Below are 23,903 nucleotides of genomic sequence, written 5' to 3'. Positions count from 1 at the left end.
TACCAAGGCAGCTGGGGATTCTCTTGCCCTGAAGTCTTGGAGTTGAATAAGTGACTGTTTGTCCTACATGGGTTAGTCATTCACCTGCCTGAAGGCAGAAGGCTACAAGTCTAGGGTCTATGACCTGCTGGACATATTTTGGCCACAAGGTCTTTGCCTCCATATGGTGACTGCTTATTATAAAATCCTAAAAATGGCTTCTTCAACGTGATTGCTGCATCAGTGATGACCACTGCCACTGAGCCAGTGCTTGTCCTATGCTAGGTGCTGGCCAAGAACTTTTAGCTCCATCATGATAAAGGCACTGAGTCTTAGCTTGGCCACCCATTGTCTGTTCCACTGCTGGGAAGTCTGGTACTGTCTGCATTTCAGTTTCTAAAGCTGTAATCTATGTAAAAGTACAGAGAGGCATCAAAAGTTGTCATGACTTAAAAAAAAAAAAAAGTCAGCAGAAGACCTATGAGCACACACACACAAAACACCAGGCAAACAGGAAGTATTCAATAAGTGAGTATCATAGACTGGGTTTTTGGTATTCCTCTAAGGCAACATGGACCACTGTGCCTGTGACTCTAGCATCCTTAGAGCCCAAAGCAGGGCCTGGAGCACAGCAGGTACTCACTACTTTGTATGAGCAAGGGGCCTCTCCACAGGGAAAGTCAAACTGCCATGAGTTTTTTTAATGTCTCCCAAAATTCGTAACACCTAAGCTGGAGACACAGACAAAACATACTGTTAGTAGGAGGCTTGAATGATCCCCTTGGCCCATAGTAGAACGGCTGGACCAAAAATAAATAAATAAATAAAACTAAAAAAACTAAAAATAAATAAATAAATAAATATATATATATATATATATATATATATATATATATATCTCCCACACACACACAAAGGTACAGATGGTCCAAATAACATAGATGTAAAGAAGATCAAATTGAGATAGTCAGCTATCTCCACATTCCGAAGTTAGAAAAACATCTTCTTTAAGAGGTCACGAGACATTGACAAAAACTGACCACAGAGAAATCCTCAACACATCTCCAAAAAGAAGTGGTGCAGATGACATTGATTTCAATACAACGAAAGTAGAAATTAAAGACAAAATGGGGGGGGGGGAGACAAAATGGAAAGACATAAATCACTAGGGTTAGGGGGAAATCAAAAGGGAAACTGGTATCATAATCAATGTTTTTCCGCCCAGAAGCACACAGCTAGCAGTGGCAGAGCTGAGACTGCTAGAATCTGGCTCTCCTGACGGAGCCATTCAGCCACGCACTGCTTTGCCTCTCAGGACAAGTGTCCCCGAGCCTAGGCTTCCCCATCTGTCAAATGGCCTCTAGGGCCCCAGGTCCGGCTGTGGGTTTGAAGCACGGTGGGGGAGGGGGTGGGTTTGCGAGAGGCGCTGGAGCGACCCGGTTCTGGAAAGTCAGGGAGGGTGCGGGTGTCGAGAGATGGCAGCAGAGGGCGCTGGGTCGCCGGCCTGAGCCCGCGTCTGCCATTGGTCGGGCTCGGGCGCTGGGCTGGAGAGTTGGTGGAAAGTGACAAGTTGAGGGAGGCTGAGAGCCAGAGAGCGAGCGTGCAGAGCGGGAGGAGCTGCCGCAGCCGCCACCGAGAGAGTCCCGGGACGGGAGCCCCTGGGCGTAGGGCGCACTCCTCTCCGAGTCCGGGCGGGGGGGACCGGCCTTCTGCGAGCGCGACCCCGACAGCCCGGGACTGACCGGCCGGCGGAGGCGAGGCTGCAGCTGCAGGGCTAAGGAGGGACCCCCGCGCGTACGGGGTCCAGAGGCGGCCGGGCGGAGCGAGGGAGCAGGTTAGAGGGACAAAGAACTTTGCAGACGCCCCCGGCATCCTGCGGGGAGAGCGGCCGGAACGAGGTGGCCGGGACACCAGGCAGAGCCCGTGGATGTTCTACGCGCGGCCTGGGAGCCGTCGCCGCCGCCGCCGCCGCGAGAGGAGGAATGCACCGACCGCGCCGCCGCGGGGCGCGCCCGCCGCTCCTGGCGCTGCTGGCCGGGCTGCTGCTGGCTGCGCGCGGGGCCGCTGCCCAAGGTAAGAGGCGCATCCGCCGGCTCCGGGGCCCGCGCGGCCCCCGGGGACCCTCCCGTCCGCCGCCCGGCGCTGGGCAGCAGGGGAGCACCGCGCCCGCCGAGGGGGACGGGGCGGCCGGAGACCCCGTCGGGGGTCCTGCAAACGCAACTCCGGGCGCCCGGAAGGCGGGCGAAGATTTGCCCCGGGAGCCCTGCTGCGGTCCGGAGGTACCCCGGGGGCTTCCTCCTGGGCGCCCAGCAGCTGTTGTCAGCGCTGACAGAAAGCGTGGAGGGGTCGGGGGGCGTGGGGTGCAGGGGACGGCTCCGTGCCGTTGTTCCCCCAGTCCCTCGCTGGACCCCTAAAGCGCCGTAAGCGGTGTTCAGGCAAGTCTACGGAGCCCCAAGGAGCAGCCGTCCCGGAAGGCGCGGTCCAGGAGGGAGTTGGTGTTTTCAGTGGTGCCTGCGAGAGCCCAGGCTGTCCGCACACCGACCCAAACAAAAGCCCTGGCGTCCCGAGCCTCGGGCGGCCTCACAGATCCGCCGTCCCCGGCGCTCCTGCCTCTGGAGGCTCACGATGGAGGCCACAACGTGTGCGCTGCCGCCGTCGCCGCCACTTTGTGCAAAATGTGCTGTCAGAGGCGGCCTGCTGCTCCAGAGTGCTCTGAGCACTATGTGTGTGCGTGTGCGTGTGCGTGTGCGTGTGTGTGTGTGTGTGTGTGTTACACGCAAGGCGGGGGGGGGGGGGTGGAAAGGCCATCTAATGCATACTTGATTTTGGTAATCTCCAAAGACAATTGCAACAGTTAGAGAAAGACTCCGCCGAAAGCCGGAGCGTCTTAGTTCACTGCGGGAAGCTTGGATCCTTGCTGCGTCCGAGCCGGTACACAATGAGAGGGAAGAGCCCGGCTGCGCCTGTGGAGACAACCGATTCATTCTTTGGAGGTTGGAGGGGGAAAGTTGATTAAAGTCTCCGGGGTCTTGGGCCTCACTTTTAACATGCATCTCTTGAGGGGGTGCTGGAGTTCCTGGATTCTGCCTTCCCCCACTCCCAGCCCAAACCGGTGCAGATAAATAGGTTTCTGCTCTTTTATCATGCATCTTTGATTTTTTAAGTTCGCGCTGTGCTTTGGAAAAGAAAAGACTTTGGGTTATTTAGCAGTTGAGGGGCAAATATCTATTCAGTACTTAGACTATGGCTGTAGAATTAACTTTTACTAAAATCTAGCTCATAGTTTTCGTGGTAGGAACACACTCTGGAAAGGAAGTTGAAGTTGTGTGTGAATTTTGATTTCTTAGAGTTGAGTTTGAGAACCACATTTTCTGAGAAATATTCTGAAATTGATCCCCTAGTGTGGTTGTGGTAATCTAGAGGCCCCTCCGGGTAAATACAGTTCCTAATTGTAATTAAGATGTACATCAGCAGGGAGTGCACCTTCCTGATGAAAAATACTAATGAAATGTAAACAGCTTGGTCTCCTGGATGTTTGGTTCCTTCAGGGACGCCAAACATCTGGCCCCACACCACAACACCTGGGTCAGAAGTAAAAACTGGGCCATGCTGCCTAACCCGCGGAAACATCCTTCTTATGTCAAGTTGCCCAGCAAATTGAGGTGAAGATAATCAGGGAAGGGCTCTCAGCTTGGGTCCTTGTTTAAATTGGTTATATCCTCTCAACTTCTTTTACTTCTACATAATCTTTCAACAGTGGTTGCTTTTGGATCATGGGGGTAGGAGGGGGGAGGAGCGGACCTTTCTTTGGTCACCTGCCTTTAAGTAAACGTCCATGCAGTGATTTTGCTGCGTGTAAGACAATTTTATTATCAGCCCTCAGCCAAATTTTCTTGTCTAACTGTATACAGGCTTTAAAAATTAAAAGAAAAAAAAAAAGAGTATTGCCTATTCCAAACTCTTCCATAGTGAGCTCAAATCTGTTATTTTTTGTCTTATTTGTCATTGTATACATCCCTTTCCATTTTTGTGAATGCTTTTTTCCTCTGGGGACAAGTCTTCCAGGGGAACTCGGGTTTACTTTCTTGTCTGATTCAGGATTCTTAAGGTAACCCAACCACTGGCTCAAGAAATGAGCTTAAGGGGAGACAGCTTTCAGTTACTTATTAAAAAAATGCTCAGTATTTCTCCCATTATTTTTTAATTTTGTTAGCCAGGAGGAGCAAACCTTTATATTTACTTTTTCTGGCCTACTCATTGTTGATCTCCTCACCTACCTCCTTCTTACCTAGGACTAAACCTTCCTGGGAAGCTGAAGCCATTAATACTGTGTACTCAGCACTTAGGGCCTTCGGAACCCATTTTGCCTTTCTCAGAATCCTGTAGATTATGTGGTTTGCCTCTTAGAGTCAGAGGGAGGTGGCCAGCTACTGTGTTTGCTCTCATTTCATAAACCTTCCAAACCTTCCAATGCCATTTTAATACCTGTCTGTCCTGTCTACTTTTAGAATAGGAGTCTCTTGAGGGCAGTAAGACTGTCAGCTTTCCTGGTGAAAGCACTGAAAGCCAAGTCAGCCAGCCCCAACTTTATTGGAGATGCCTGAAAATCCTCCCTAGGGGGGGGCCACACAGTGGCCCAGTGGACAAAGGGTGTGGTCAAGCTGTGTCTGGCTGTGTGTTGGAAATGTTTAATCCTCTATATTGGTTCAGCATACCTGGGAGGCTGTTTTGCTACTCGGATGCTGGGCTTATCTTTCTGATATTTACTTAGGAGTCTTTAAAAACTCAGCTTTGGTCTGTATTTTCCTTTCTCACTCTCCTGCCTGGTGAGCCCAGCCTTCAAATTAGACTTTAAAGTTTCTAAATGGTGTGTCACTTGCATCCATTAGTATCCATTTTGGCTGTGGTTTGATGGAGACCACATACCCCATTTTGAAAATTTTTGAAAAGTTTGCACAGCATTTATGTAGAATGGAATGCTTTGTAGCCTATGTGTATATTGATGTAAATGTATATCTACATATAAATGACATGCATGTATGCATCTATGTAGTAAGTAGTCCATAGATTTTTATTGAATGGAGAATAACTTTTTTGGTTGCATGTAAAACTGTGGTGTCATATTTGCTCTTCTTAGTAAAAATGTAATATGACATACTTTCAAGGACTTTTTTCTTTTCTTGCCCCATCATTTAGTTTGAATGGAGTATAGTAGAAGTTAACAGTAGAACTTAGTGGTTATGAGCCTAGGCCTTGGAGTTTAAGAGTCATGGGTTTGAATCTTTTCTCTGCTTGTTGACTGGTTTTTCTGAACCAGTAAGTGTTAAGAGATTTAAAATGAAACCGTGTGTGTGAAGTACTAGAGAAGAGCACCCATCTGAGAGGTCTTAAGTTGGGGTACCTGAAACCAAGAATAGGCAACCCCCCAGAAATAATATACAAAAAATAATTGCGTATTTTTGGTTGTATGTTTCTAGCTATAATCTGATATTCTGAGAAAACAGCAATCCCCCAAAGATGGGAACCATTGTTTTGTGGAGTGTTTGATGCCTGGGGTAATAAGTTGCCTTCCTGGGTAGGTTGTGGGGGCTTGAGGGTTGGTGGTGGATCCTGGGCCGAGACCAGATCTGCAGAGTTCGTGGAGTCTCCTCACTTTTGCGGTTTCCCTTCCACCAGGCCAGGTGTCATTGGGTTTAGGAGAAACTAAAGAATGGTGCCAAGTCCTTTGACCTCAAGTAAGTATGTATTTCCTTGAAAACAAGCATTCTGAAATGCCTCTGTTTATACAATTCATTTAATAAACACTTGGGTAATCCTTATAATGGGCCAGTGACTATTCTGAGCAATTTGCCAATATTAGCTCACTGCCTCCTCACCACAAATCTATGAGGGGACTGGCATAATTAGCTCATTTTAATTTAGACACAGAGAGGTTAAGTGACTTTCTTCAGGTCACATGGCTAGGAAGTGGCTGCTGAGCTTCCAAACCAATCCCTGAGTTCTTGCTCTTCTCTGCTGCCCTAGACAATCTGTCCTGGTTTAAGTCTTAGAATTTACACTACGTATGGGCCAAAGGTGCCAATTCCCCATGTTTTCCAAGAGCAATGGGATGTTTTCTTAGCTCTATCTAGATGTTACAAGAAATGATTGGAGACAGTCAACTTCAATTTTTCTTTTTGTGCTGGGGTTCCCTGAGCCAGTAGTTCTGCTGCAACTCAGGGATAGACCAGAAGGTTCTTTGGTGGTCTGCACCTCTGATCAGGAGGAATTATGCTGTTGTACTGAACTATAACTTTGATGCGGTTTGAGGAGTGTGTCTGGCAGTTTCTTCCAACCAGCGATGAGATATATTTTGATGAAGTGCCTTTGTATTTGCATCTTGGTGTCCAACTGGGGTTGTAGGCTGAGCAGAATGATTTATTGGAGTTCTCTTTAGTGGAAGAGCTGGCTTGCCAGCTCCAAGGTCCCTATGTAGACCAGACCCTGGCAAATCCAGCCCCAGCTAGGAAAACACTCGAGTCTCTGAGACCTCCTTTTCAAAGAGAAGGGCCTCAAGCTGGCCTTCCTAATTCCCCTGCGGTGTGACAGGAGAAACTGTTGTGTAGACCCACGAAGAGAAAGGAATAGTCTTCTAGGAGTCTGAGAAGGCCCTCTGGAGTTGAGGGGGAGGGGATGGCAGGGGGTGGGGTGGGGTGGGGAAAACTCTTCGAAATCCTTAACTAAATGCAGCTGCTTGTTACACGGAGCCTGACTTGCATGCCAGGAATATCTAAAAAGCTAACGAATACAAAATAAAAATAAACAGCAGTAAAAAGGCTCTCTCTTTGTTGCAGTAAGCTCGGTTGGGGTTTTCAGTTTGTTTAGGAATGGGATAATTGTGGCATCCACTTTATTTTGGTAAGGCAGCGAAACGTGGATTGATGTTATGTCATTGGGATGCTCCCACCACCTGAACTTTTTCCTTCACACCTCCCCCTCCGAGCGCCCAGGCACGGACATCCACCGGCCTGCGTCGCAAACTGTTGCCCCTGAGTGAATTACACGGGAAGAGGGCAGATAATTTAATGGGATAATCTTGGCAGGGCCAGCAAATTTCACACCCCATCTCTCACTAATAGAAAGGCAGGAGAAGGCTACAACATCCTCAGATGAAAAGGTTGTATAAAAAGGCTCTGCTTAACAGTAACTGTCTGTCCATAAATAAGGTTCTGTAGAGTTTTGATCCAAAAGCTGTTATTAAATACTGATAAGCCAAGCCTCATAATGTTTGGCCTCTTTACATTTCCTTTTTTCTCCTTCTCTCCATAGAATCATAGATTTTTTTTTTTAAGGGGGGGAAGGGACTTTAAAAGATCAACCAGTTCAAGCTGTTTATTTTCTGTAGTATTGCTATGCAGAAAGGATCTTCGTTTATGGTCATTTAAAGAGGTAATGTGGAATAACAGAAATGGATTGGGATTTAGACCATGACAGACTAGGGTTTGAACGGGGGGCTTGGCTACTTTCTGGCTATGTGGACTTGGGCAAAGTTTTTTGAACTTCTGAGCCTCAGTTTCCTTCTCTGCAAGATGGGGTAACAGTACTGTCTGACTTACTGGTTTGTTTTTTTTTTTTTGTGTGTGTGAGAATTAAAGGGGACAATGAACATAGGACACCTAGCGCGGTATCACGGACCTAGTAAACCCACAGTGTGCTCGTTACTGTCAGTGTCGGGAGCTTGCTGGAAAAATCACAAAATTTGCCCTCAAAACAATGATCGTTTTTCTGTAAGGTACGAACCAAGACTCAGAGAGCAGCAGTTCTTACAATATTTTAAGACACATGAGTATTTTGTTTTAAGGGAGCTTGTAGGCCCTCTAGAACGAAGCAGTACTCAGGCCAGTGCTGGGGACCCGGATGGGAGATTCCACAGGGCCGTTTTGCAAGCCTTAAAACAAAGGCTTTTTTCAGAACAGCAAGCTCTTTGGGGAAGAGCAACCCCTCCCTGGTGCTTGGTGTAATTCCAGAATCCTGCAATGGGGAATGTTACATTTCAGGGACCTCCACTTGTAATCTGACCGTCTGTAGCTCCAATATCCAAATAATCTTGCTGAGCACAACTTAAAAGAGAAGGATAATGGCCGGAGGAAAGAATCCTGAGGTGCTCTGTTAGCCATTTAAAATTTCTGAGTACAAAAAAAAAAGTTCACGTTACCCAAAAAGAGAAGAGTAATGAAGTGTGGGAAGGGGGAGGGGAGATAAAAAGAACTTCTAAAGACCAGGGCACAGTTTGTGTTCGCTATTTTTATTTTTATTTTTTAAAATTTTTAAAAAAGATTTATTTATTTATTTGACAGAGAACACACGTAGGCAGAGGCAGGCAGAGAGAGAGAGAGAGAGAGGGAGGCAGGCTCCCTGCTGAGCAGGGAGCCGATTGTGGGGCTCGATCCCAGGACCCTGGGATCACGATCCGAGCCGAAGGCAGAGGCTTCAACCCACTGAGCCACCCAGGCGCCCCTCTATTTTTATTTTTTAACGGTAAACCTAGTCATTCAATGCGTTGCCACTAACATTTATTATATATTTTAGACAAATATGGTGTTGGTGCCCAGGAATATAACATTACCCTCGCCCTCCAGGAGAGATGGAGGAGGGAAATTCTCAGTTTTTGAAGAACCTATTATGTGCCAGGCCTAGTTCTTTACGGATATCAAGTTTCTATGTCCCAGCAGCCCTTTATGCTTGGACCTCTGACCCCATTTTACAGATAAGGAAATTGAGTCTCAGGCCATGTCTTGGTGAACCTCTCACAAACTATTAGTTGGTATGTGTCATTTGAATGTAGATGTTTGGAACAGATTTTTTTGACTCTCAAGTGTATGTTATTTCCACTGTCTTTGGAGTATAATTGGGGAGACTGGATGAACAGACATGTACCTCCCTATGCCAGCTACCTCTCCCATGAGTGAATTACAGGAAAGTGCTATGGGAACACAGGGTTAGAAGACATCAGTGCTCACCCAAGGGACTGGAGAGAGAATGTTAGCGTCCTTCACAGGCTTGTTGAGAGGATGCAGTGGGGTGATGCGTGGAAAATGCCTAGCCCCTTGCCGCACACATCGTGAGTGCTCAGTGATAGTCCTGCCGTAGTTACATAGCTGGAGAAAGGCCCCGCCATGATTTATCTGCCTCAAAAGCCTGGGCTCTTAATTTTTCCACAGTGTTCCTTTTCAGCAGACATGGATTTGGAAGAATAAGTAGCCGTGTAGTCCGTAAATGGAAAAGATGACACTATGGCAGTGTCTCTGGTATTTTTCCCACCTATCCTAATCCAGATTTTTGGACTCAGCTCTGCTTTGTGTGGGGAAGGGGATTTGCACAGGTGTGAATTTGGAGAGAATCACAATGCCTAATCAGGAAGTGTGACATTCCTAGAGCTCTGGCTGGGATCAATCATGTTTTCCACTCATTCACTGAATGTACATCATTTTTTTTTTTTAAGATTTTATTTATTTATTTGAGCGAGAAAATGCCAGTGCCAGTGAGAAAGCAGGAGCAGAGGCGGGGTAGGGGTGTATTGGGCAGAGGGAGAGGAAGAAGCAGACTCCCCACTGAGCAGGGAGCCTGACCACACAGGGTTAGATTCCAGGATTACAGGGTCCTGACCTGAGCCGGAGGCAGATGCTTAAGAGACTGAGCCACCCAGACATCTCTGGTCATATATTTTCTATGCACTTACTGTGAGCCAAATATTTTGCTATTCACTAGGACTAAGGGTGAATAAGGCTAGGTCCTTGCCTTGGAGGGTTTTTCAAACGGCAGATCTCCGGTAGAGATTGCTAGCTGATCAGAAAATCTGTTTCCATATCTTCTCGGTAACTTGGTTAAGATTACACTTTCCAGTTCCCTGTAGTTAAGTGAGGCCATGTGACAAAATATTAGCCAATGGAATGAAGCAAAGAGTGTCACTTACAAGGGACACTTAACGGCTTGGTCCTTAAAAAACATCCCAGGCAGGATCGCTATGATTCTGAACATGGTAACCCAGAAGTCATCTGTTGAAGACATCCCAAGTTAGAAACAGCCTGGAACCCTCCCTTCATCATGGCACTGTGGAAGCCACCTGCCCGTCTATACTTGTTCAGGTTTTATGTGAGCAAGAAAAAAACTAATATGGTAGTAAAGGCTGAGATTTCAGAGTTTTATCAATAATAGCTTCTAATGTTACCTTAACTAACATTATAGAACTGAATATATATATACACATATATACATGTATATATGTATACATATGTATATATATACACATACACATGCACATATCCTTATCCATCTATCCATCCCACAGTGTAGCAGTCAGGACCCCTGTTTCTAGACAGAATGTAACAGGAAATTTCAGAGTGCATTACATTAACAAAATGAGCATTGTTTCAGGAAACTTTAGCTTCAGTTGTGCTTCTGCTGATTTGGGTTATTATTTGGTTCATGCTCAACAGCTTGAAAGCCACTGGTCTGGTAGAGGCAAACCAGGCAACAGCTGTGTACAACGGAGTGCGGTTGTTATGACAATGATGGTTAAGTCCCTGTGCCACAGGGTCTCCGTGAAGGAAGTGCCTAGGAAGCAGAGATGGCAAAATGGGTTCATTTTTCCAGCCAGTTGGTATTGGCTGCCTGCAGTGCAGTGTTGAGAAGGATTCCGAGCTTTCTTCCAGGATCTCTGGGACGGAATGCTCTGACCTGGTAGCAACATTTGCCATGGGTTTGGTGGGGAGGAGGAAAGGCTTAGACCTAGCTGGCATCTGACCAGTTCACATGGATTCTGGGCTCCTTCCAGTGAATTAAACCCCTTCCCAAATTATTTATGGCACATATACGAGGTTTCTAGCACTGGGCTAAGCACTGTGGGGAAGGTAGGAGCACTATGACTAGCCCTTGGGGAGTTTACCTTTTAGGGGCAATAAAATAGGCACTTGTGAAATAATTATACCCCCAGTGAGTACAGAGTTGGCAATTATAGAAGCAGAATGCTGAGGAGCGAGAGGGCTTTTGGGAAGAAGTGGAATGTGATGTGAGCCTTGAAGGATGGGGAGGATTAAGATGGGGACAGGAGAAGAGGAGCTAGACATTCTGTAGCTGCCCTGGTGTCCACGGACCTGCCCGAGCAGGGCAGGTGTCCTGAGTTCTGAGCAGCTGTCCTGGGTTCTTAAACTGGGCTTCACCCTGGCCTGAGGCTAGTGTCCATGGGATGGACGGAGAGTAACAGAGAAAAAGAGGACCCTAAATGGTGCCTGTTATGCTTTTTGCATATGAAGGAGGGTGGGTGGGGGAGCAAGGTTTCACTGGGAGCATGAGGACGTACCTTTCTCTCCAGAAGAGTATCCTGGAGAGTTAAAAATGACGTCCATTTCAGGGCTGCTTGACAAAGGTATAGGATGTCCGCTGTAGCAGTTTCGTTCTATAGTGCGGGCCAGTAAATCCCTGTCCACATTTTGCCTCCTTGATGAGAATCATAATAGTATTGTAATGATTAACACATCCAGCATCCTCTCTGCCAAAGAGCCATTTCAAGTAGTTTAAGTACTTTAACTCCCACAGTCTTCAGGGAACCCTATGAGGGAGGCATGAATTATTATCCCCATTTTCGAGATAAGAAAACCGAGGTCCAGAGAAGGTAAGTAACCTGCTCTAAGTCACACAGCAAGTGAAGTGAGAGAACTAGAATCTGAACCTGGTAATTCTGAGCCCAGGGCTTTGTCCTTCCTTGAGCATTATGCCATACCACATGCAGCTCAGCATTTTTAAAAAATCTATCTGATGATTCAAATTCCCTGTAAGATCCCAGCCAAATAGTGGAGTCAAAATAATTATAATGAAATCCTCTATTTGTATAGGGTTTTGCAGCTTACAAAATTATTTCATGTATAATGTTGTCATTAATTTTCCAAATAATCCAATAAAATGGGATTTCTTTCTTTCTGTTTCTCTCTTCCTTTCAAAATTAGGCATGTGTGGTTGGTTGGCAGCTCACCTAAGGTCACTGTAGCTGATGGAAGCTGCTGGAAACCCAGCCTCTTTGACTTCAGGCCCATAGTGCTTTCAGTTCTAAAAGACTACTTGTGTTTGGGATTCGTGACTCCAAGAAACTAATCCATGTCTACTTTCACTAGCAGATGAATTTACCCGATTCCCCTTAAATGAGCTATTTTTTTTTTTTTTCCAGAAATGTTTGTGAGGCATTTGTAGATGGCACCTGGAGCTAGGATTCCTGTAACCTAAGGAAAGTCACTTGCAAATAGACTGAGAGAACTTACTTACAGACAAGGAATGAATGTCCTGAGTAGTTGGTGGTTGTGGCAGGGGGAAGAGCCACTGGGGAAAGGGCGTTGGCATCAGGAGGTCTTGGTGTGAAACTAGGTTCACTGCTTCCCTGCCAGCAAATGCCCTGAGCTCTCTGAGACTCCCTTTCCTCACCTGCACAATGGGAGGTCCAATGATGCTTATGGTGCTTGACAGGGTGGTGGTGGGGACCGTGGGGAGCTCATGCAGTTCCTGGGACAGGTTCCGTGTGTGCTCACTTATTCCTCTGACATAAATGGAGACCAGCAAGAGGGTACTTCCTCCTTTGAGCTTTTCCCAGGATCTGGTGGGGAAAAATTGCTGAAACTTAGCACCTTCTTGGCCTTTATTTTACAACATAATCAATTTTATAACAAAATCATGCAGACCTTCCTAGCACTTGGAACTTTTAGGTTAAATTATATTAATATTTGTCAAGGACATGACTTATGTTCTGTGATGGTTAAACACCCTAAGGTAGAGTCAGATCCTGCTGCCCGAAATCCTAGATTTCCTTGAAAGACTCCTATCTGTTTTTCGTGGAGAACTGCCCCTATTTCCTTATGGGTTTGAGGGTACATTAAAGCAATTTATTGTACTTTTTCTCCATAAGAGAGATTATGTCCTCACTCTTGGATTTCACTCCAGCTTGGGTACTTAATAGTTTTTACATAATTTTCATACTCCCTGCAGAGTCTTGGTTGTTTTTCTTTTCGCCACCTGAACTTTCTCGGTGTGATGAAAGCTACGGATTCCTCTGGAAGGCATGCCTTAAGAAAGCAATGCTGAATTTAGTCGTGGCTGTTTACCTCCTCCCTTCAAAGAACTTCCAGTCCCAAATGTTGCCTGTTTGAGAGGAGCTGTGTAGACTGCTGGCAACAAGAAGCAACATTTTTTGATGATGTTCTGAGTGTGCTGGTGAGTTACCCTCTTTCTCTCTGTGCTGCTCTCAGCCCTCTGCCCACTCACATCTGGTGTTCTTAAACTGAAGAATCAAGTGCTTTGCCTGTGGCCAGAGAATCTTCAGAGAGTCTCAATGGGCTGGAGGGCTGGGGAGGAGGATTCTTCCAGGGGACACCTGATAAAGGTAATTTCTCCTCCCTACTGAGCAGGGGAGGAACAGAGCTGAGCATGCCCAGTTTGTTCTACCCAATTTATCAATGAGTCACTGTATTATACTAAGCAAGCTCCTGCAAGCGAGTAAAGGGGCAGAGACAGCCCAGCACTTAGCATGAATTTGTTTCCCTTTCCAACAAGTAGCACTGAGTGTGGGGAGGAAAGCATTCCCCCTTACACTGGTTTACAACTTGATTTTTTTTTTTTAAGGGGTAATTGCCAGATTTCATGGTTGTGTTGAGGTTAAAACTATATACACAGATGAGATGGTCAAAATTTTTATAAATAACTCTCCCACATCTTTGCCTTAGGTTTAGAAAGCTTCTCAACCAACCCAGGACGTTGGTGAAAGTGGCTTCTTCCCCCAGACTCATAGAATCAAATCAACACGACAGCTGGTCTCCCTGCTTAGTGTGGGTTCAGGGGAGCAAAGGAAAGAAGGGACCCAAGAGGCAAAGCCCCTTCATCTGTCGAGTGATGTGTCCTGTGTAAACTACCAAGAAGTCACTGGCAATTCTATTTGGTTAAATATTTATTTAGCAACTAAAGTGGATGCCGAAGAAATAGATGGGCAACATCCCCTCCCATAGGACATTCGTTGTTTTTATTAGGGAGTCAAGGTGGAGACCCCCAAATGGTATGAGAATAACACTGAATCAAAGCTCACTGCTCTGACCTTTGCTTAGGGCTCTTCTATCTTGCAGCTTCTAGAAACTGGGTACTCTAGTGCCTGTCCCAGCTCGCTGGCACAGCAGGGTCATGCTGGTTTCTCTCCCCATCTCTCTTTCCTGAAATCTTATTCTTCAACGCCCTGTCTCTCACACTCTAGAATTCACCTTCCGCCCTTCCTTGCCCTGTGCCCCCACATGCAGCCAGTATTTCCAGAGAGGCCGCCTAAACCACACTCACTTATTCTGATTCAGCCTAACACCTAGATTTTAATCTTCATAATCATAGTCACTGTCATTTATTGAGCATCTACAATGACGCCTACATCTGGCAAGACATTTTGTATTTTGTAGCAGAATCCTGTTATTTTGTCTCTCTAGAATTGTTGCCCCCACCCCTCACTGCTTCCTTCTGCTCTTTTATCAGTTGGGAAAAGAAACTGCGCCTGCCTTTCCTCCAGGGTTCTTATGGGGAGAGCGCCAATCGTAACCTCTGACCCCTACCCTCACTGTGCTGGGGTAACCGTAGTCCATTCCTGGGACTTAGGGGTGGTCCTCCTGGGGCAGGGAAGCTGGGAGATGGCCTTGGCCACGTCTCTGCCCTGGAAAGAAGATTGTGTGAGGGAGAGAATGACTTGATATCCTGGGCAGACATTGTTGAAAGGCCCGCCAGTGGCCCACTGTCATCTCCACATCTCTGAGCTATTCTGTTCAGAGCCCGGAGACTCTGCTTTGGGTGAAGTGACCGTGCCCCGACCATACACACAATTTACCTCACTATGATCACAACAAAATGAAATGATGTGATTATTTTTAACCTGAAGGAAGCATTTTTAGTGCTTTTTCTCATGAGAAAATACACGTTCAATAAAGATAAAATCACAAATGTAGTATGAAAACAAAAATCACTAACAATCCTACTATTCAGAGAGCATCTCTGATCATCTTTCCTATACATGATTCTATTTCTGTTCATAAAATAAGCCACACTTTTATTCCCAAGAGAAAACAGAGGCTCAGAGATGTTAATTAAATAACTTCTCCGCTGTCATCTAACCAGCCACTTTCCTTTCCATTCACTTCTTTGTGAGCAGGGACTCAATCTTAGTTAACTGCTGTCTGGTCCAGCACATTCCACTCAGTTCGAAATCACCAAGTATGCGTTGAGCGAATGCTGAATTAGTGTGATTGTGTGTCACAAGGAAGCTGCATACATTGTTGTGTAGATCAAGGAGAGAAGTGTGCATTGTTCAGAATTACCGGGAGGGTCTTCTGAAGGAGGTGGAGATGGCCAAGCCACACTAATTTGTTTCTCTCCAATATGCAGTGTCCGAGTGGTCAAAGCTGGAGAGGAGGGACACCTGAGTGCCTCCTGCTGTCAGAATTGGACACTGCCCAGGACTTAATGACTGTGTGGGAGCTTTTCTGAAAATGCAAAAGGGACTAAGTGAGAAGGTGTGGGTGTGGACTTGGCAAAGAGGGCTGGAGGAAGAGATACATAGTATCCAGAAGGAAATGCACAGGGGCAGGGGCAGGGAATCAAGTCCTAAAGGGATCAAGGAGAGGTAGTGAGAGGATGGGAGCATGACCAAAATAGTACCGAGGATACCATGACCGGACTTTCCTGCTTGTCAGTCTGCCTTCCCCCACTCTTTGGTCTCATCTGGCACCTTTGTATGTGGTGGCTTTCCCATGGGCTGTCCCCTGCCACGGAAATGTCCTTTCTCAATCTATCAGCTACCAGTCCTGCTCTGGCTTCATTGTCCTTTCCCTGACTTGCCAGACTCCATTGGGTTCCCACTTCTTCTTCATTGTAGTTTGTAATTAAATATTTATTTGTGCATCTATGATCTTTTTTTATAAAATATTTTTTTTTTTAAGTTTTCATTTTTTAAGAGAGAAAGAGTGAGAGAGAGTATGAGAGGGGAGAAGGTCAGAGGGAGAAGCAGATTCCCCACGGAGCTGGGAACCCTATGCGAGACTTGATCCTGCTACTCTGGCATCATGAGCTGAACTGAAGGCAGTTGCCCAACCAACTGAACCACCTAGGTGCCCCATCTATGATCTTTTCTATCACTGGCTTGGATGCTCCTTAGAGTGGGGTCCGAGTCTGGATCACAGCTGATAACGGTTGCCTGGTGGCCCGCTGAATGGACTCTACTTACTTTTCCCGAGTTTTGGTCTTACTTTCTAGAGCCTGGGATACTTCCAGCTTGCTCTGCCATTACTGTCTGGCCGTTTAAAACTGCATCTTTGAACAACTGAAAATCTCAAGGCTATCTCTTCCAAAAGATGAGGAATTCAACCCCGTAAAAAGTCAATCTGGACTCAATTAAACCTGCTGTGGGCTCTGTTTGCAGGGGAGCAGTGGGTAGCTCGAGAACGGGGCTGTTTTCCCAAGATGAAAAATCTGTGATAACTCTTGAGTTCTGCTGCTATAAATTAGGGTCACTCTGCCCTTAATTGGCAACAAATTAAAATTCTCCCTTACAGTCCTCCTCTTTCTCTTCTTTCATGTACAGTATGTTTGAAAGAAGGTGTGGAAGATCTTGGCCCCTTGCCACAGGGGAGAGGGCACGGTGGCTGAGCCTACAGGCAGGTCTGGGCTGTGAGGGCCACCGAGGAGAGGGGGTGGTGAGTGATTCTTCCCGCCCTGACAACCCTTCTCCTCCCGCCTTTGGTCCTCCTGCTCGCCCCTCCCCTTTCTTTCTTCAGGAATTTTGAAAGGTCTCATTACTAGGGAAATATCCCCTGGGGAACTCTTACTCTCTCTTCTTTCGCTTAATAAGCAGAGGGGAAAAAGTTCTCTAAGTTTTGAACTTGCAAGCAATCTGGAGGCAAATATGGCCAGAAAGGCCCGGGAGTCTTTGCATTTCAAATCCCCTGAACCATCAATTTCAGGCTGGGCCACCTTCTCTTCATAAGGGGAAGAGGAAAGGGAGTTTAACAAAGTGGGTTTCTTGGCTGCCAAGGCCGTGGTGGGGGAGAAGAAGGGCTGAGGCTGTGTCAGTTTTTGCCGTCCCAGTGTTACTTGGGAGGGTAGTTGGTCGGTATATGTACTGAGTAAGGCTTCCCAGGGGCTAGGTACAGGGCTGGGGCTACCCGCACTTCTGGTGGGAGCATAACTGCTGAACAGTCAGGATATGGGCAGATTCTGAATGCGTGGCGGGTGGGCAGCTAATCAGGGCTTGCAGTTGACTGACTGAGAGGGAATCAGGAACGGTGTCTTGGGGAAGCTTCCCCGAGAGCAGGAGTCTGGAAGGTCCTCAACCCATAATGCATTTTTTATACAATTGATCCTAACGAATGCGTTGATTTTGACAAACGAGTTAGCAAGAATCTGCTGTCTGTAATGTTTGGTGCTCGACTAAGTGATAAGAAGCATTTCTCAGTCCCCTCTCTGTAAACCAGCCCTTCTCAGGGAACCTCAGCTGCTCTTCCAGGACCAAAACAACTCCAAGGGAGGCAGAGACCCTTCCATCTGAGTGCTGGAGGCTGGGGTCGGGTTCAGAACCCAAGCCAGGCCTCTCCCTCTCCAGGAAGTTGTCCTGCTTTGGGTTATGGTGTCTCATTTCTTCCTCTCTGTGGTGGGGATTATAACTCCTTCCCTGAAGATTATGGAAGATTAAAGGAGATGAAGGATGTGAAAACACCTGGTAAACTTTCAGATCTTATCTGAGATCCAAGGGTCAGATAGCAAGCAAGAGTTTGTCTCCCTTTCTTGGTGAATGGACCCATGGGGCTTCCTTTATTCACTCCACAAATATTTATGGGCCTGACACTGTTCTAGATGTGGGGGTGAAGCAGGAAACACAACGAAACCCCTGCTCATGGAGAAGTCTAAAAATGGAGAAATATATGTTCTATCAAGTCACAGTAAGCGCTGAGGAAATGGAAGCTGGCGGGAGAACTTGTGAGGAGGGGACTGGTGGGGCAGGGCGGACGCCATTTTGTGGAGTGGCAGGGAAGACCCTGGGATAAAGTGACTCTGGAGCCCAGACCTGCGCTAAAAGGCGTAAGCACCGTGGCTGTGGGTGGTGAGGGGAGCCCTCCAGCAAGGTCCAGCGAGTACAAAAGCCTGGAAGTGGGAGTGGGTTCTCAGCTAACAGTGCAACAGCAACTGCCTCTTGCCACTAGGAACGTTTGTCCAGTGCTTACCTGTATGTCAGGTGGTAGGCAAGCCTCCCTTCACAGTCGCATCAGGGAGGCTGGATTATTATTATACCTGTTTCATAGACAATGAGATTCAGGTAGCACCAGCAACAAGCTAAGCGTTCAGACCATTGCGGGAGAGGCAGCAGTGTGTGTGGGAGGCAGCCCTGCACAAAGGGAAGAATGCATGGTTTGGAGAGAACAAAATCTGGGTTTGGTTCATTCACCTGCTGTGTAATCTTGGGCAAGGTGCTTAACCTCTCTGGGCCTCGGTTTCCTAGTTTGTAAAATGAGCTAATAAAATCTCAGAGAATTGTTACGGATATTATGGAGTGAGAAATTAGGTCAAAGGATGCTGCAAACCCCTTACACCACAAAAATGTTACTTTACTACTCCTGCTGCTACACCAGCTCTCCTTCGTATCCTTTGAAAAGACAGTGAATGAGAGAGAAATGGAAGTTTATAACTTATATAATTTCCTTTGTTCTTTCCTGATGTTTTATTTTTAAAGATTTTATTTATTAGAGAGAGAGGGCGAGAGAGAACATGAACAGAGTGGGAGTCAGGGAGAGGGGGAAGGAGGCTCCCTGCTGAGCAGGGAGTCTGACTTGGGACTAGATCCCAGGACCCTGGGATCATGACCTGAGACGAAGGCAGACACCCATCTGAAGGAGGCACCCACGTGCGGCTCCTGCTGAGGGTGAATGAGCTATAGTATCCAGTTGAGTTAGAAAGTATTTCTCTGCAAGATCAAAGAACTATGAGGTACAGTTGGTGGTGAGGCTTCTCAGGTTTCTGAGGAAATCGCTTGAGGTCCCAGAACCCCTGGTCCCCTCCCTCTCTCCCTGAAGACCTGGCTCCTTGGAATCCCCAAACCTAGAAGTTTATGGTAGCGTAGTCTCTGATTTTGCCTTGTATAGATAGTAGTTGCTCAATAACTTATAAGTAAGTGGCTCTAAATAATTATAGCCTTTCAGATGATTAAATCATTCATTCTCTGCATTTGTCCCAGGGTCCCATGGGATGACTGGCTAAATCACGGGGATCTGGAGAGATGGGTATTATTACCTGGGACTACAGAATGGGAAAACTGAGGTGATAGGACCTATCTCAAACCGGAGACTTGATGGTGAGCCTTGGTACCCATTTTCATTTGGCTGAGGAATGCTTTGCTTCCACCCCATGGTGGGGTGTCCTTAAAGTCATTTGTTCATTAACCGACTGAAGACCTGCTCTGTGCCCGGCTCCGTGCTAAGTGCTGGGAATGCAGTGATGGTTGTTCTGGGAATGCCCTTTGGAGATGCTCAGCATGTATTATTTAATTTGAATGCTTGCTGCTGCCCTTCCCGAGACCTCCAGTTGCTTCTTCACCACGTGCTGACCACTGGCAGGCATGTGCCCATCTAGCTGGCCCATCGTCTGGTGCCAGTGACCTGAGTCATGCAGCCGCATTTTGCTTCCCCAGCGCTCCAGTGGCTTTCTGTGATAAGCTCCATCTTGGCTGGGATGCTGCCCTCCCCTGGGGTTGGGATAACAGCCTCCTGGGGACCGTGTGGCTAATCTCAGGAGAAGCAGAGCCCCCAGGGGAAGAATCCTGTCTCTCCTTGTGTGCACCTAGGGTTAGGCCGAGCTGCTGCTAAGGAGAGATGACTGCTGGGAACAGGAAGCAGGGATGACTGCTGGGAATAGGAAGCATGGGGGCGAACCTCCTTTCTGCCCCCAGTGAGGACCTTCCTCACTGTTACCTTTTCTCGCATCTTGAGCCCACTCTCCCCACCCCGCCTGACAAAATGAAATTAGACCAAAATCAAAATACTGGCTCTAGAGCCAGCTAAACCCATTCAATTATCTGAGAGCTAAGGCAAACCTCAAAAGCCCAGTTTTCCCATGTATAAAACTTGGGGTGCAAATCATGCCTACCTCATTACCTTTGGGTGAGGATGAACTATGATAATACTCCTGGCCCCCGGGCACACACTGAATGTACACAGTAAGCATCAGTAACTATGAGCTAAGATGACCATTTTACAGGTGGGCAGCTTGAGGCCCACATTAGGGTTGATTGGAATTAACTACACAGAGTTCTGGAGGGCTGGAGTCTGGAGTAGAACTCAGCTCTCTTGGACGCCAGCCCTAGGCCACCAATGAGCCAACTTCCTTTTCTCACCGGCGGTGACCCTCTGTGCCCTGCTGCCTGGCCTGGAAACAGAGAAGAGGAGGGACTGGGATAGTTCAGCAGCAGATGTCAGAGGTTGAGCATCTCTTCCAGCTAGGGAGAAAGAGCGAGTGAGAGAGAGAGAGCATGAGCGGGCAGAGGGAGAAGCAGACTCCCTGCTGAGCAGGGAGCCCCATGTGGAGCTCTATCCCGGGACAATGACCTGAGCCCAAGGCAGACCGCCCAACTGACCTGAGCCTCCCAGGCTCCTCAAGCCCTACATTTTTTTAAAGACACCTCCTGGAGGAAGCGGACAGCCAGAAGGGAGAAGTGGAGGGAACACATTCATTCATAGTACATATTAAGAAAAACAGTCCTGAGTATGTACCAGCAGCTGTATTGGGTACCAGGATACCCTGGGACCAGAACATTCTCCCTGTCTTCTAGGGACTCCTGGACTAGTAGAGCCGGTGGGGCAGTGGGGAAAAGAATGAGGATTTGTTCTGACCTTTGCTGTAAGGGAAATGTGAATGGTGAGCTGTGGCTCTGAGATGTGGCCTTCCATGTCGTGGGGCCGCCCTCGTGGGCCCGGCCATCGGCACTCATGGAGCGATGCTCTGAAAGGGGAGCCAGAGCCTTGTGTGCTGGGGAAAAGGAGTCTGGGGGTGGGAGGGTTGCTGCCAGGCAGCCAGGCCAGAGCTCCAGGGGGCTGATGGATTACATTCCTCCAGTTAGAAACCGTCAGAAGCCCCGCTGAGCAGGACTCTTTGGCTTTGGAACTTTGCTGATGTTTCCTCTGGCCAGGGGAAAAATTAGTTTCTGATTGAAGTGTCACCTTTCTGTCCTCTTGCTTTCCTGAGTGCGGCAAGAACCAAACCCAGATGATTTGCACTAAACTTGTTAATTTTCACGAAGTGGTAGAATAGAGTAAGAATTTGAAACAGCTGAAATACTGCCCATTTTCTTCCCCCGGGAGGTTGTGTTTTCTGACCTTCTTAAGAAAGTTCTTTTGAAAACCTGCCTCTAGGTGATAGTGTGGACCTACTACGTACGTGGGTCCTAGCTAAGTAATGTCATGGAACCAGTTTTCTCGAACTCTTAAGACTGTTGAAATACGGTTCAAAAGCCACAAAAGCCTTTGGGAGCGATTTCTGAAAGGTGGGAGGCTGAGGAAGCCTTTGAAGCTGCCCCGAGTGAACACTTAGACTGTCGAGTGCAGCTCTTTAAGCCCTTTACATGCCTGAAATGGTCTAGTGCAAAGCGTATTTGGGAACATAAAATCTCCTGCTGTTACAGGGATAAAAACCCTTATCTCCTCCCTAAATATTGATTTAGAGTAATAGCTTGTTTTGAACTTTCTCTCAATAAATTGATTTTTAATTTAGAAAAATACCTCTAGGGAACACTTAGTATGGAGTTCACAGAAAGTTTTGGAGACACAGGTAGGTGATTAGTAGGGTGTCTTTAAAGGAATGAAAAAGGGTGGAAAAAAGGTGAAGGGCATTTCTGTAATCAGAAGACTCCTCTTTCCCCCGATCGCATAATCCATCAACACATATTATTTTCATATTATTTTGAGTATCTTTTGTTTTCAAGACCCTGGGCTGGACACTGAGGAAATGATTTGGACACTGAAAAAATGATTTAGCCCCTGTCCTCTGGGGGAGATGTATGTGTGTATTTTTATGTGCGTGTGTGTGTGTGTGTCTTGTCTTTGATGGGAAAGGAAAATAAGATTTCTTTTTTCTTTTCAAGAGAAAGGACAGTATCAGGGCATTAGAAGAAAGGGCTCTGGACTAAAAGTCGACCAAACTTGAATTCACCTTCTAACCCTGCCTCTAACTTGCTGTGTGAGACCAGGCAAGACATTTGCTTTCTCTGATCATCAAGTTTTCTTTTACATACAGCAGTGGAGCTGGATCCCGCTCAGTGGACAAGCAACTTAAGTATCTCTTGAGAGCTTGTGAGAAATGTAGAGTCTAAGGCTCCTCTCCAGAACTACTGGATTAGAATCTGCCTTTTAAGAAGATCCTCAGGTGAACTGCATGCAATTCAAGTTGAATAAGCATTATTTTAAATAACGATTCCTGTTCTAGTACTTTAATGTTCTGTGCTTCTTTCCCCATATTTTATGATACTATATATTTTCCTAGTTGATTGATGTTAAATGTTAAATCTTTTAGATGGGAGGGGGGCCGATAGGTTTTGCAATAAAAGGCGTCTTCTTCCTTGAAACCATTGGGAACCATTGATATAGGGCATATTAATTAATAATGATACTGATGATTATAACTAACACCTATTGAGAACTTTCTAGACACCAGCCCTGTGCCTTACAAGGAAGGACCATACAAGGAAGGACTGCCAGTCGGTTTATAGATTTGGAAACTGAGGTTCGGAGCAGGGATGTGACTTGCTCTGATTCACACTGTGAGGGAGTGATTGGGATCGAGGACTGGCACCCAGGTGTCATGACTGTCAGCCAGACGTTGTTGGTTTGTCAGTCTGCGCTCCAGGGGGAGCGGAGGTGAGATCACTGAGTGGAGAGGAAGAAGTTTTCTTCTGTTTGTGCCCTGGAGTCCCAGAACCCAGAACGCTAGGGTTGTGAGGACCTCCTGGGCATCTGGCCGCTGGGACGATCACTGTGTTTACAGGTGAGCCCACCTGGCCCAGCAAGGGAAAGGAACTTGTCGAAGGTCAAACAGTGAGTTGGGTTTGTTTGCTTGTGTTGGTCTTTCTCTGCCTGAAGCTCAGCTCTTTATAGATATTTTTTTCCCAAGGGGAGCATGTGAGTGAAGCAGGCCCTTCTGTGGAAGCGAATGAACATGGTTTCTAATAACCTCAAGATCTGTAAAGATTTCTATATCTTTAAAAAGGACTTAGCAGGGCGCCTGAGTGGCTCAGTCAGTTGGGCATCTGCTTTGGCTCAGGTCATGAACCCAGGGTTGTGGGATTGAGCCCCGCATCTAGCTCTCTGCTCAGCAGGAAGCCTGCTTCTCCCTCTCCCACTCCCCTTGCTTGTGTTCCCTTTCTCACTGTGTCTCTCTCTGTCAAATAAATAAATTAAAAAAAAAAAAAGGACTTAGCATAGTCACTTGTAATTATAAGCACTCAAATTCTTATTATAATTTATTGTTTCTTATTGTTGATATAATTTTGTTTTTTACCAAACTTTGCACATTACATTTAGGAACAGTTTTGTGTTTTTGGAAGTTGGAATGGGGGCACCTAGCCAGCACAGTCAGTTAAGCATCTGACTCTTGGTTTTGGCTCAGGTTGTGATCTCAGGGTTATGGGATCGAGCCCCACATCGGGCTCCCGGCTCAGTGGGGAGTCTGCTTGCAATTCTGTCTCTCCTCCTTCTGTCCCTCCCCCTGCAGTCTCTCTCTCTCTCTCAAATAAAGAAAGAAATCTTAAAAAACGAACTTGGAATGATTGTAGCCTTGACTGCCCCTCCTTCCCCCACTGTGTTCTCTATCTTTGAGATAACTTTTGAGGGGGCAGACTTCTAAATTCC

At 46.8% G+C, this 23,903-nt stretch overlaps 1 protein-coding gene across 2 annotated transcripts in view; it reads left to right on the top strand.

Annotated features, from left to right (window-relative positions):
* The first annotated feature begins 1,485 nt into the window (after positions 1-1,485).
* ROR1 (receptor tyrosine kinase like orphan receptor 1) overlaps positions 1,486-23,903 on the top strand; it is a 409,050-nt gene continuing 386,632 nt past the window's right edge. The window contains exon 1 of one of the 2 annotated variants that reach the window (XM_032303569.1): positions 1,486-2,052. In XM_032303569.1, coding sequence (XP_032159460.1) covers positions 1,962-2,052 — 91 coding nt within the window. In that variant the 5' untranslated portion in view covers positions 1,486-1,961. The remainder of the gene's footprint in view (positions 2,053-23,903) is intronic. The other variant, XM_032303565.1, reaches the window with a different exon arrangement.

Source organism: Mustela erminea, chromosome 10 (assembly GCF_009829155.1).
Source record: "Mustela erminea isolate mMusErm1 chromosome 10, mMusErm1.Pri, whole genome shotgun sequence".
NCBI lineage: Eukaryota > Metazoa > Chordata > Mammalia > Carnivora > Mustelidae > Mustela > Mustela erminea.
This window is presented reverse-complemented; position numbering and strand designations above follow the sequence as displayed.